This window comes from Rosa rugosa, chromosome 1, assembly GCF_958449725.1.
Source record: "Rosa rugosa chromosome 1, drRosRugo1.1, whole genome shotgun sequence".
In the NCBI taxonomy this organism is placed as follows: domain Eukaryota; kingdom Viridiplantae; phylum Streptophyta; class Magnoliopsida; order Rosales; family Rosaceae; genus Rosa; species Rosa rugosa.
Window position 1 is genome coordinate 5302679 of NC_084820.1, and position 13895 is coordinate 5316573.

Genomic DNA, 13895 nt, shown 5'->3' on the forward strand with positions numbered 1-13895 from the left:
TAAGATGTTTGGCCATGCTTTTTGTGTTCGGAAATTCTACTGTTGGATTAGAAATCTAATAGTGACAAATCGTAGTATATGTCGTACTTTGTTGCTTGGTGGAAGTGTTTTTGGTATTGTATTCACCAACGACGTAGTCCCAAGTGGAAGACCAAATCTCTTTCCATGATGCAATGTATTGGACAGTCTGCCGTACGTAGACTCAAATATAGTCCTGTTCAGATGGTTAGTTAATTCCGTATTCACTCGTGTTGACTGACGTGTAGTTGGAATTAGATCCCAGAGTAGAAAATAATAAGGCACTAAGAATGCTCATTATCCTCCACTATTGGATTTAAATTCAATAACAGTAGTGCACAGCTTGGTACAATTTAATTGACTAGTAGAGCATCCCTCCGTCTCTCGCATTCTTATGTACTCGTACTGTCAGATTCTTAAATAGAAAGATAATTATTGTGGCTAGGATATATTTTAGGGGAAATGATCATTTACCCAATTTCAGCTTAACAATTGCCCACTTGCACAACGAAGAGTTTAAAAACCCCATTTACCCAAAACACTCTAAGGGATTATTTCCCCTTTACCCAATTAATTCTTTTTTAATTCTTTTTATTTATTTTTGAGACTTTTTTGCCCTTTCCTTCTTTCTCACTTAGAGAGAGAAATCATCCTCCACCTTGCTAAGCTCCGGTGACCAGTGGCAGCCGCGGACTCCTGTGACCGGTGATCGGATTCCGGCGACCGATGACCGGATTCCGGGAACCGGTAACCGAACTCCGGCGACCGATGACCGGAATCCGGAATCCGGCTATTATTGCCCCCCAGTAATCATATTATTGCCTCCCAAAAATCATATTATTGCCGTCCAGTGAATTGTATGAACTCTCAAAACCAAAATGAATACACTACAGGCACAATTGATCAATTTATAATCATATTATTGGCCCCCAATAATCATATTAGTGCCTCCCAATAATCATACTATTGCCCCCCAATACAAAGTCCAATGTCTCTACTGCCTCCCAATAGAACATCAAAAATGCACCATTTTGTAGGATTCACAGATAATTTGACTTTAATACACAGAAAACAACAGGTAACTTATCAAAACACCTCACTATAATGATCCATGTCCCTCGTATCAAAGTCTACTGGGGGCCAATAATGTGTCTACTGCCCCCCAGTAGACCATCAAACAAACCCCACAGTTACATTGCAATGTCAGATTACTCACATTGTTGAACAGATAGTAGATCATTGGCCTCCAATCCAATAGACATTCAAAAAAAAAAATGCTATTCCTTGCCAAAAAAAAAAACTGAACAACAATTCTTAAATAAATAAAAAAAACGCAGCAACCGTTTCGATCGTTTTCGGTCGGTGCTCTATTTGTGAATCTCGGTCTCCGTTTTGGTACAGTTTTGATTATGACTGAAGGTAAGGGATTCCGGGAGGTATGGAATCGCAGCAGAGAAGTGATTTGATTATGACTGAAGGTAAGGGATTCCGGGAGGTATGGAATCGCAGCAGAGAAGTGGAGACGCCGTCGTAGACGCCGCGGTCGAGCATCAAGTCGGCGAGAGATCTGCGATCGGCGGATTAGAATTCGACGAACAGGCATGAGAAAGAGAAAGGCGTCAATGTGTAGGTTCTTGTGCGTTGCAGGTGAGTTACGAGTCCGAGTTGATTGAGTCGTTGTTTTGGACGGATCTGTGGTCAACATGTCGCCGGCCGGAGAGAGAGAGAGAGATCGGGTCTGGAGGAGGGAGAAAATAGATCGAAGATGGGAGGGGGGAGAGAGAGATGAATGTAATTTGTTAATTAAAATGAGGGTAAAACTGTCATCGACGGTTAGATTGGGTAAATGAGATTAAAAAACTCTTGGTGGAGTAAGTGAGCAATTTTTATGTTGAAAGTGGGTAAGTGGTCACGGCCCCTATATTTTATTAATCATGTTTGTTATTCGATTACATCATTAATCAGGTAGTTGTATATCGATTGCGTAGATTATTGGTATATATTATGAAACGTAAAATTATGCTTTGATATAGGTAAAATGAGATATTTGTGAAATTTATTGTGTCTGAAAGTCATATGTAAAATCATTTCAAATGTAATCTACTACTAAAATGTTTTATTAAAAATCCACAATTACCGAATAATATGCATCTGAAGTTCTGAACCTATATATATAGCATTGGTAACTAAAAATGTGGATAGCCTTTGGCAATTTTGGATTTGCCTAATTTTGGTGCTATTCCATAAGCCCAAAAGGGCCCTTAAACCTTTTAAACATTAAACCCTGAAAAAAAAAAAAAACCCTTAAACCCTAAACCCTAAATCAAAAAACTTGCCACGCCGCCGCCGCCGCCGCCTTGATGATTAGAAAACCGACGGGCACGTTCAAGCACCAACTCTTGTTCTCCTCCTCCTCCTCCTCCTCCTACAGCAGCTGTAGGAGGAGGAGGATTCCAGCACCAGCACCAGCACCAGCACCAGCACCAGCGGACAACCTCCCTTGCCAGCTCTTCGCCATCCTCTGCCGCCCAAACTGGCAAAAACACCCCTCCCTCAAAGCCCTTATCCCCTCCATATCCCCCTCCCACGTCTCCTCCCTCTTCTCCCTCAACCCGGTCCACCCCCGAACCGCCCTCCACTTCTTCACCTGGCTCGCCCACAACCACCCCAAATTCCACCACAACGTCCACTCCCACTCCTCCCTCCTCGCCCTCCTCCTCCGCAACGGCTTCTCCTCCGGCCCCGCCGAGAGGGTCCGCATTTCCATGATTAAGGCTTCAATTTCTAACGCCGACGCCCGGTTCGTGCTGGACCGGTTGCGCCGGTTCAAGCACGAATTCGGGTTCAACATCACTCTCAGGTGTTATGATTCTCTTTTATTCTCAGTTTCCAAGTTGTTAGGGATTCAAGATTTGAAAATGTTGTATTTGGAAATGCTGGAGGATAAAATCTCCCCTGATTTGCATATATATAATATCATGGTGAATGCTTATTGTAGATTAGGCAATGTAGTTGAGGCTGGTGTCTATGTTGGTAAGATCGTTGAGGCGGGTTTGAAGCCGAATACCAATACTTTCAATTCTTTGATAATGGGGCATTGTAGGAATAAGGATGTGGATAGTGCTTACAGGACTTTTAAGGCCATCCCCAACAAGGGTTGTGCAAGAGATGTGGTTTCCTACAATGTGTTGATACACGGGCTCTGTGAGGCTGGCAGGAGTCACGAGGCGTTTGAGTTGTACTCTAATATGGAGAAGGATGAGTGTTTACCAGATGCGCCCACGTATAATGTTCTTATTCATGCATTGTGTAGAGGGGGGAGGAGATTGGAAGGGATGAGTTTGTTTAAGGAGATGAAAGAGAAGGGTTGTGAGCCTAGTGTAAATACTTATAATGTGCTCATTACTAGCCTGTGTGACGAAAACAAGCTTCAGTATGCTAGCAAGGTTCTAGACCTGATGTCGGGGAAAGGGTTGGTTCCCGATGTTGTCACCTACAATGCATTGATTGATGGGTATTGCAAGGAGGGAGCGGTTGAGGCTGCGTTTGGGATTCTGGGTTTGATGGAATCTAACAACTGTCGTCCAAATGCTCGCACCTTTACTGAATTGATTCATGGGTTTTGTAAAAGGAATAATGTGCACCAGGCAATGGCGCTTCTTGATAGGATGCTTGAACGGAAGCTCTCACCAGACCGGATTACATATAATTCATTGATCAATGGGCAGTGTAAAGCAGGTCATGTAGATAGTGCTTATAGGTTGCTTAGTTTGATGAAACATAGTGGTTTAGTTCCTGACCAGTGGACTTACAGTGTTATCATCGACAGTCTCTGTAAGTTGGGGAGATTAGAAGAAGCTCAAGTCCTCTTCGATTCTCTCAAGGACAAAGGCATCAAGTCTAATGAAGTGATATTTACTGCTTTACTTGATGGTTACTGCAAGGTTGGGAAAATCGATGATGCTCGCACTTTATTTAATAGAATGCTTGCCGAGGGTTGTTTCCCAAACTCATATACTTACTGTGCCTTCCTAGGTGGGCTGTGCAAAGAGGGAAAAACAAAGGAAGCATTATCAGTGGTGGAACAGATGCTAAGTAGTGGTGTGAAGCCTACAGTCCACACTTGTAACGTTCTAATTAACCATGTGCTGAAAGAAGGGGATTTCAACCATGCTCAGAGGTTTTTGAATGAATTTGTTTCTCTTGGTTACCGACCTGATGCAGTTATGTACGGTACATTTGTTCATGCATATTGCAGCATAGATAATATAAAAGAAGCAGAGAAGGTAATGACTAAGATGGATGAAGAAGGAATTTCTGCAGATTCATTGACATACGCATTTTTAATCGAGGCATATCTTCGTTTGGGATTAATAGATTCTGCATTTGATGTCTTTAAGCGCATGTTTGATGCTCATTGCAACCCTTGTCATCGCATCTATTACTTGCTCATCAAACACCTGTCAAATGAAAAGTTGCTGCAGACCGACGAAAATGTAGTAGGACTTCATATGGTTTCAAGTGTCCCATCAGCTGATATGTGGAAGACAGTGGATTTTGAAATTGCTTTAGAGCTCCTTGAGAAGATGAATGAACATGGTTGTGCACCGAATGTGAAAACTTACGGCGAGCTTATAGTAGCACTTTGCAAAGTTAGGAACTTGGAAGTAGCCCGTAAGTTGTATGCTCATATGAGAGATACCAGCATTTCTCCTAGTGAGGATATTTGTAACTCTCTTCTTAAATGTTGCTGCGAGTTGAAAGTGTATGGAGAAGCAGCTATTCTGGTGGACGCTATGATTCAGCTTGGTTATTTACCAGCATTGGAGTCGTGCAAATTGCTTGTATGTGGACTTTTTGAAGAAGAGAATAACGAGAAGGCAAATTCTGTTTTCTGCAGAATTCTTTGTTGCGCGTATAACTACGATGAAGTAGCCTGGAAAGTTCTTCTTGAAGGTTTACTTAAGAGGGGTCATATCAATAGATGCTCTGAGATGGTAACCGTCATCGAAAATATGGGTTACAAGCTTCATCCTGAGACCTATTCAATGTTAATTGAGGGATTTGATGGAATATAATACTGATCTTCAATGTTGTTTTACCTGTGTATGTTTCTGTTCAGCTCAAAGAGTAGATAATATCTTTTTTTGTTTAATCACTTACCTGAAGAAAACTATTCTGGAAATTAAAGCGTGTTAGTTCTGCACCCAGTAATTGAGTACAGACTGATATTCAAGTCCAATGATGCGATGATATATTAAGTAAACAAATCCAAAAACTACAACAAATTAAGAGTCTTTTTTTTTTTTTTTTTTTTTTTTTTTGAGAATAAGAATCCTTAATTGACAATAATCAAAATTACATCATACGGGAAAGACCGGTGGTGGACATGATCTCCCCACTCTCCTTCCTAAAACCTAAACCAGTTACGGGTTCGTCATCATGAATGACCTCCATGAGCAGAAAGGGCCCAACCCCGGCCCTAACTACCTATATCGCCCAACCTCTCGGGCTACAAGGAATCCCGAGAATCTTCATACCACCTCATGGACAATTGCCAGAAAACCAACGCCCTCTTCCACACTGCGTCCCCAAGATACCAGACCACGTGCAAGGATCGCTCGTCAGCACACTGACCATAAGATAACACCAAAATTAAACCAATTCGTCCCCAGGAATGACACCATATCCATGGCACCTCAAATTGACCCAACCCTAGCTCAAAAGGAGTAGGGACATGCTAATGACCAAGAAAACCTAACCAAAATCACATCTTTAAACAAAGACAAAAATAAAAAATAGCCACCACAATCCTCATCCTTCTCCCCAGGAGCCTCGCTGGCAGACCACCACCACCACAAGGTTACCCCTTCGAGCTCACCTCGCCGGAAGAACCCAAACCACACAGCAAGCCATGTGCCTTGCCACCTCGGAGTGAGAGAACTCCAAGAGTCTGCGTCCTTCAGCTTAAGAACCCGAGACTACCACTGAAATCTCCGCCTAGCATCCCACCGCAAAGAAGCACCCAGCGCCGTACGATCCATGGCATGCCGCTGCCATGATCCGGCCACTGTCCACTTGCTCCACCCCTGCGCCGCCATCAATCGCCCATTACCCATCATCCACACCAGCGTTGCCGCCTGAGAAGAGAGAAGAATCGTCACAACCCAGACGGTCTGATAGAAAGCAAGACTGAGTAGCCAGAGACCCCAATAACCCATCCGGCAACACCCGCCGCTCGTCGATGCGGCAGGGAACCACAATCGACGCTGGGGCGCTGCCGGATAGGCTGCGACTTTTCCCCTGCGATTTCCAACCCTAGAATTCTTTACTGGTTTCTCGGAGCAAAGTCCTATTTGGGTTGCTTTAAAAGTTAAGAGTCTCCATTTATATATTTTTGGATAATATCTTTAAAATTTTGTTAAATTTTGACATTCGCAATTTTTTTAATAATTATGTGACAATGTAACATTATCACATTTCGAAAAATCGAATGTGTCACGTATCTACTAGAAATATCTCCCTGTGGTCTTCAATTTTTTTTTTTTTTGACTTTGTCAAGGGGAACCCAAAGGCTTTCTAGGCCCAAGATAAACCCCTTCGGCGCATGTGAAATGCTCTAACTGTGCATTGCAGCACAGTGTCTGACTACTTTGACAGCTTCGGGGTTTCAAACCTAGATTGGGGAGCACACCAAACTAAACAAGAACTACTAGGTCACTTGCAGTTTTGAGTCTTCAATTTCTATTGACTAGTCTTCATTTCGTAATTTTTTTTCTTCAATATAATAAACATTCTTGGATGTACCGAAAGTAAATCCAGCTACATTTACCCTACATTTTTGGTCATTCCACTAAACAAAAAGCCAGGCAAAGGAGACCAAAAATCCCAAAAGCAAGAAAAAAAGATTTGTGTAACCCTGCAGAAAAAAATTGAATATTTAAACTCAAACCAGTCCTGGGAATAGAACCGTTCAAGTGGAGTGTAGCTAAGTATCACCCAGTAGAGTTTAGACATATAAATATGTGGGGAACCAGCAGACATCCGAAAAGGTTCCGGAACCGAGGCCATTGATTAAACCAAATTTCATAATCATGGCCCCAAGTCCGGTCCTGTGTCCCTGACACAAGCACTAAAGACTGTACTGCTCAAGATTGAACTCCACGAAGCTCATAGCAAGTGTGCTTTTCACTCTCGAGCTCTGAGCTTAAAAGAGAATAGAGCCGTTGGTATCAAGAAGAAGCAAGAAAGTTGAAGACTTTGCCATCTCAGAAGTAGGAGGAGCAAGAAAGTTGAAGACTTTGCTTGATTTTTGTGGGTTGAAGAAGTTTGAGAAAGAGAGCAATGGCTAGTGGGTTCAGGCTTGTCTTTGCCCTCTCACAGCTGCTTGTACTTTTGGGTTTGTTTCTCTTTCTGGGTTCTTCTTGTTCTTCTTTAATCTCTTTGAATTTACTTTCTTTCTGTTCTGTATGTAATGGGGGTTAATGTCTCAGCTGAATTTTTGCCTTCTTTGAATCTTTGTTTGTTCTAGTGTAGCGGTATCTGATGAACATTTGCAAATCCACACATGAAATAGAAAATGTCGGTGGGATTTCTTGCAAGTTTCCACTTTAGCTGCATTATTGGCCTATTGGGTTTCTGTAGTTTTCACCTTTTCTTCTTAAAGACGTTGCCTTGGATCCTAAAAGAGTCTAGCAGTTTAAAGTTTTCAAGTTCATATTTTTTTTTTCTGAGTAATGATTGGTATTTTGGTGGAAGGACTATAGGCTTAGGTGCTTAGCTTGCTTTTAGCTCCAGGGGTCATTATTTTTTACTGAGAGCTTAGTTCAGCGATCAAATACTAATGTATTTAGGACTTCAAACTTTTCTGGGTATATTTTGGATTTTTGGTCAACTGGTAGGTTTAGTTTGGAACTTTATCTATGTATTCTTTTGAAGTGTTCTGCAATGCCTGTATTTGTATTTTTGCAAGTTGGTGCCTTAGTGGGGTTTCTGATTATGCCTTTGATGGACAGCTACAATTCAATAATGGAGTGGAGTTTTTGAGACCCTATTCAGTTTGGCATTATACATTTTGTAAAAATGATATGAAAAGAACAGTCATTGATAGTTGGTTGCTGTGGGTAAAATGGCTAATCTTCAATTTGATGTACTTTACTGTGTTTTTTTTACCTTATAAGCTATAGTGAGTAGGTGGTTGATAGGGTTTGAGATAGGGTTCTTTGCGGGCTAGCTTGCCATTCATGTAATCATAGTAGAAGATGGATTTAACTATTGAAGGGAAACCTATGTTCTGAGTAGTAACTGTTGAAATTGTTTAACAATGGGTATGACTATTAGGAACTAGACACTACGTATGGTTTTTGTGTTTTGATCCTAAATCTTTTTAGTGTTTCTATATTTAGTCCTTCTTAATCAGTCCTTTGTTAACCCATGTCTTCAGAATACTCATTTGCCTGAATCATCTGAATTGTGTTACAGATCTTTGCCAAGGAAGCATTGTGGGAATTTGCTATGGAAGAAATGCTGATGACCTTCCTACACCTGACAAAGCTGCTCAGCTTGTGCAGCTTCACAACATCAAATATGTTCGGATTTATGACTCTAACATACAGGTCCTCAAGGCCTTTGCAAACACTGGTGTTGAACTTATGATTGGGGTTCCGAATTCAGACTTGTTGCCATTTTCTCAGTTCCAAACTAATGCAGATACCTGGCTTAAGAACAGCATTCTGCCTTACTATCCAGCTACAAAGATCACATACATAACAGTTGGAGCTGAAGTAACTGAGACCACCGGTAATGTCTCTGCCCTTGTAGTACCTGCCATGAGAAATGTCCTCACAGCACTGAAGAAAGCTGGTCTTAATAAGAAGATTAAAGTATCAAGTACACATTCCCTCGGTGTTCTGTCTAGATCATTCCCTCCCTCTGCAGGGGCGTTTAGTAGCAGCTATGCATCTTTCCTGAAGCCCATGTTGGAATTTCTTGCCGAAAACCAGTCACCCTTCATGATTGATATATATCCATACTATGCTTACAGAGATTCCCCAAGCAATGTCACTCTTGACTACGCTCTATTTCAGGCATCCTCGGAAGTTATTGATCCAAACACCGGTTTGCTGTACACTAACATGTTTGATGCTCAGATTGATGCTATATATTATGCACTGATGGCTCTGAATTTCAGAACAATCAATATTATGGTCACTGAGACAGGCTGGCCGTCGAAAGGATCACCAAAAGAGACAGCTGCAACTCCTGACAATGCCCAAACTTACAATACAAATCTGATTCGCCATGTCATTAACAATACTGGCACACCTGCGAAGCCTGGACAGAAGGTGGATACCTACCTCTTTTCTTTGTTCAATGAAAATAGGAAGCCTGGGTTGGAATCTGAGAGGAATTGGGGGCTATTTTATCCTGACCAGACAAGCGTCTACAACCTGGATTTCACCGGAAAAAATGCTATGGATATGAACACAGATGCTAATGTTACCAGTTCAAATGGAACAACAACTTGGTGCATTGCTTCAAGTAAAGCTTCTGAAGCGGACTTGCAGAATGCTTTAGACTGGGCTTGTGGTTCTGGGAATGTGGACTGTACACCGATTCAGCCTAGCCAGCCTTGTTTTGAGCCTGATAATACAGTGTCTCATGCATCTTACGCTTTCAATGTTTATTACCAGCAAAATGGGGCTACAGATATTGCTTGCAGTTTTGGAGGGTCAGGGATTAAAGTCGATAAGAACCCAAGTATGTCTACAACGATCCAATGTCTTCTTTTATATCACACTTGTTTAAGTACTTTATGCTTGTGAATCTCATTTGAAAGGACTAACCAAAAACTGATTTTCATTCGTGCAGGCTATGACAGCTGCATCTATATGACTGCAGGGTGAGTTTTACATATCCAACAAACCTAGTTCCAATTTTTGTTTATCAATATCAATGTTAACTCTATACTTACCAAGTTTTTTCTTGATTTGCAACTTTGAATACAGGAGCAACAAAACTATAGCTAGTAGTAATACAACGGCAATATCTTCCACTTCCTCCTCTGCCACGGTGAAGGGAGTTCCAGCATGGATTTTCACTTGCTTTCTTGTGACTTTCATATCATTTCTTTTTATAAGTTGACCATGGCTGAGAAGCAGAAGATATTTTGCCACGGAAACTGGTGATCTTTGTACTGTAGTGATTCATGTATTGCAGGGAGTGGTGGTGTGTAATTGTTGGTTTTGGAAGTTTTTCAGTCTGATACATGAAAAAGAATGTAACTGCTGTATTAGATCAATCTGCTCCCCCAGTTTTGTATGATAGTGTTAGATCTTCTGAAGGTGGGATGGCATTAATTAAAAGGACCTGGCAGGGTCTTATGGTTGATATTCAAATCACCAGTGGAGTTTCGTTAGCTACAATCTCTGCAATTTTAAAAAATTTGAAGAACCTAACTAACCAATTCAGATTGCAGATTGCAGCAGTGCTAGGAAGAACTAAAATTAGGAGGAAAAAGGAGTTTATCTTTTGGGCTGCAAGTTTTATGTAACGCAACATAGACGAGAATTTGTTCCGAGCTTTTAAACTAAATAGTATGGCATTGTTGTAAATAATTATGGCTAATATCATGTAAATAGATGGAGAGTCATATATGCCTTTCACTATAGATTAGTGAGTGATAGGATTGTGAATAGGAGTAATTGACGTTGCTATTAAACGTTGCCTATTTGTATACATCATGTACTCCTATATAAACCCCCTCATGGTGAGATGAATAATACACACATTCTATTCTCTGTGTCCAAACTCTCTCTCTCTCTCAAAAACTTTTCTGTTTTACAACACGTTATCAGCACGAAAACTCTAACCCAAGCCATAGCCAGGAAAAAACCCCTCCTGCTGCAGCCTGTTTGCACGCCCCGAAACCTCTTGATCAGGACCTCAGATCAAAATCTTTCCTTCATGAAAGTTGTTCATCTCTGCCTCTTCTATCTGCCCTCCAAATTTCAGCCCCATTGGAGTCGTTTTGAGACCTGTACACCATTCGAAGTGGGAGCTGTCCAGAAGAGGCGAATAGCTCTTGGATTGGCTGAGAAGACAACCTTCTCAGTTCTGCACATATAAACTGAAGATTCATCTGTCCTTCATCAAGTAATGTTTTCCAAAATCTAATTTTATTCATGCTTATTGAGCCTATTGATTGAACATGAAAAATCCTCCATGATGCATGAACCCTAAATTCTGATTGTTTTATTTGAAATATATATATTTGTTCATGTTTTGGATTGTTTGATTGGAAAAGAAAAGAGAAAAATTTATGGACTGCAACTATATATCTGTAGTACTTGGTCCAGTAGTACCAAATAGTACCACTATGGCAAGTTAGTATGTGTTAACACTATTTAGTATTAATTCTGCCAGAAGCAGATTTGAGACCAATTAATTGGTGATTGATCAACCCGTGATTTGATTTTGATTGATTTTATCTAAAGCAATTACCATAGTAATTTATGCTCATTACCACAATCACTTCATTATCACATTGAGACAATTCTGAATTATTGCGCAAATTATGATATAAGAATTATGGGCTTAATTTTTGGTTTCACAAATTTGAATTATGCCATTATAATTCCTTATGCTAGAAGTATTATGGGCTAAATTATTATGCGATTATTACATAAACATTATGCCAGAAGCATTTACCCAATTTATTACCTATACGAAATGCCAGAAGCATTAATGGGATTTGAACCCATTTCCTTAGGTACATAACCGCTGTATTAATTTATTTATGTTATGATTTAATAACATATATTGAATTTAATTATGTTATAATTGTGAATATTAAATGAGGCTGAGTCAGAAGCTCAAATCAAGCCCAAGTTGCAAGACCAGAACAGAAGCTCACCACATGTTGCCATGACAAAAGTTATGAATCTTCTCAAACTAGGCTCATCCAGTTGGATGCGATGTCTAGGCAAGGTTCAGATGAGGCTGTGTACTTAAGAGAGCCTCGCTCCACCTAAACCTCATCTTTCCTTACCTGGTCGTATTCAATTGGAGTTACCGAAATAGTTGAGTAATAATTTTTCATTCCTTGGCAGACCAGCTTGAGCCCAGCAGGCCCACTCTCCCTCAGCAGGACCTAGCAGCCCAGCAGGCCCCACACACCATTGAATTACGCATAAAAGGCCGGGTCACAAGCCCGCAGACTAAGCCCGATAGGCTTCACTATCAAGCCCACTCCTTTGGTCCAGCAGAATCAAATAAAAGGAAAAATGAGTTGATATTGTAAATAGATTCACCATATTTAAATATGTGTAATTAATTGCCAGAAGCATTTATTCACATAATTGTGTGATAATTAATATGTTATATTACCAGCATGCAATTAATATCTCAATTGATTTGTGATTTTTATTTATCCAAATTTGTGAGATTATTTCAATTTGCTCAATTCAATGTTATTGTGTTACTTGTCTAAATTTTTGCACTAGAATATATGTGTAGAAAATGCAGGTACCTAATGAACTAAAAGTTCTAAATGAACCAGTAGTTCATACATATATCGAACTTGTAGTTTCGATAATGCCGTTTAAGAAACTTGAAGTTTCCTTCATAAATTCACCACACACGATAAAACCAGTAGATTTTACATGTCTAATCCGATTTTTCATACCATGTTATAGAACCTGAAGTTCTCATTACTTGCTTATGGATGATATTACCCATAGCACTAATATTATTTGTTCCTTTCCTGTAAGAAATGTCAAATCTCAACATGTTTGACTTTGTTGCTTTGGAGGTCTCCAGAAGAAACTATCTAAAGTGAACTCAAGATGTGAAAATTCATCTGATTGCAAAGAAGATGAGATCAACAATCAATGCTAACAATGTCGTCATTGAGGCTTTTAATATGAGTGCCATAATTTTCAAAGGAATCATATGGAGAAAACACTCCAAGGTGAGTATCCGATGAAGAGGATACACAGACTCTTTGGGTTGCTCTAGAAGAGCACTTTCACCATCAGATGACCATTTTCTTGCTTGAAGCAAGACATGATTGGCAGAACAAAATTAGCCCATATGACTGTCTGCCACTTGGCCAAAGCCCAAGAGGCCACATAATCAGGCTCCACGTGGCCAAGGCCCACGTGCTAGGAACCATGATGCCATAACTCAGCAAGCCCGAGTTGAAAGGAACACTGGTCAGGCCCGCTGCCACCAGAATCAGCATGATCTTTGTTATCAATGTGGAGGAATTGACTGCTGGTCCCGCACCTGTTGTGCGATAGCCTAAGCAATAGATGAGTATTACGCCGGTCGCGGAACTCGAAATACCAACTTTATTGAAGGGTCATTTTCTATCGATTCCACACTAGAGATCACGGATTTTCAGGCAGTTACTGAACATACCGAGGATTAGAACTCGAAGACATGGGTATAATTGGCCCCTTGTGCCATATCTATTTCATCTTAATGAATAAAACATCTTCGGATTTTTGTGATTTATATTTTCAATTATTTTGGATTATAGAAATGTGGTTATGTTCGAATATATTTAATTCAATAAACTTATTTATACATGTGATCCATTGAATTAAATAAATGAATAGGCATATTCTGTGGGGAAGTTTGTTGTCTGGTTAAAAGTGCTATTACGCACACCATACTCCCAGATCGGAGATATTTTTCAAACTTATGTCTATTCATACCTCTGTGACAACCGTATCAGGCCAATCCAACCTGATAGAGGGTTATGGAAAAACCCACTGTATGTTGTCCAATGGTACTGAACCTACCATTAATGAGGCCTTATAATCTCCACATTCCAGAAGAATGTTATTGAGTATTAAGGATATTCGAACCAA

General features: G+C 40.4%; 2 protein-coding genes across 3 annotated transcripts; both read left to right on the top strand.

Annotated features, from left to right (window-relative positions):
- Window positions 1–2281: 2281 nt before the first annotated feature.
- Window positions 2282–5119, top strand: LOC133712198 (pentatricopeptide repeat-containing protein At5g65560-like). The gene has a single exon (XM_062138305.1). The coding sequence runs from the start codon at window positions 2379–2381 to the stop codon at window positions 5094–5096; it is 2718 nt and encodes a 905-aa protein (XP_061994289.1). The 5' UTR covers window positions 2282–2378; the 3' UTR covers window positions 5097–5119.
- Window positions 5120–6916: 1797 nt separating this feature from the next.
- Window positions 6917–10360, top strand: LOC133712201 (glucan endo-1,3-beta-glucosidase 13). Of its 2 annotated transcripts, none has more exons than XM_062138320.1 (4): window positions 6917–7417; window positions 8500–9777; window positions 9889–9919; window positions 10026–10360. In XM_062138320.1, the coding sequence occupies exons 1-4, from the start codon at window positions 7363–7365 to the stop codon at window positions 10159–10161; spliced, it is 1500 nt and encodes a 499-aa protein (XP_061994304.1). In that variant the 5' UTR covers window positions 6917–7362; the 3' UTR covers window positions 10162–10360. The 2 variants fall into 2 exon arrangements, with proteins under 2 accessions (XP_061994304.1, XP_061994308.1); XM_062138324.1 differs by lacking the exon at window positions 6917–7417 and adding an exon at window positions 8223–8345.
- Window positions 10361–13895: the final 3535 nt, after the last annotated feature.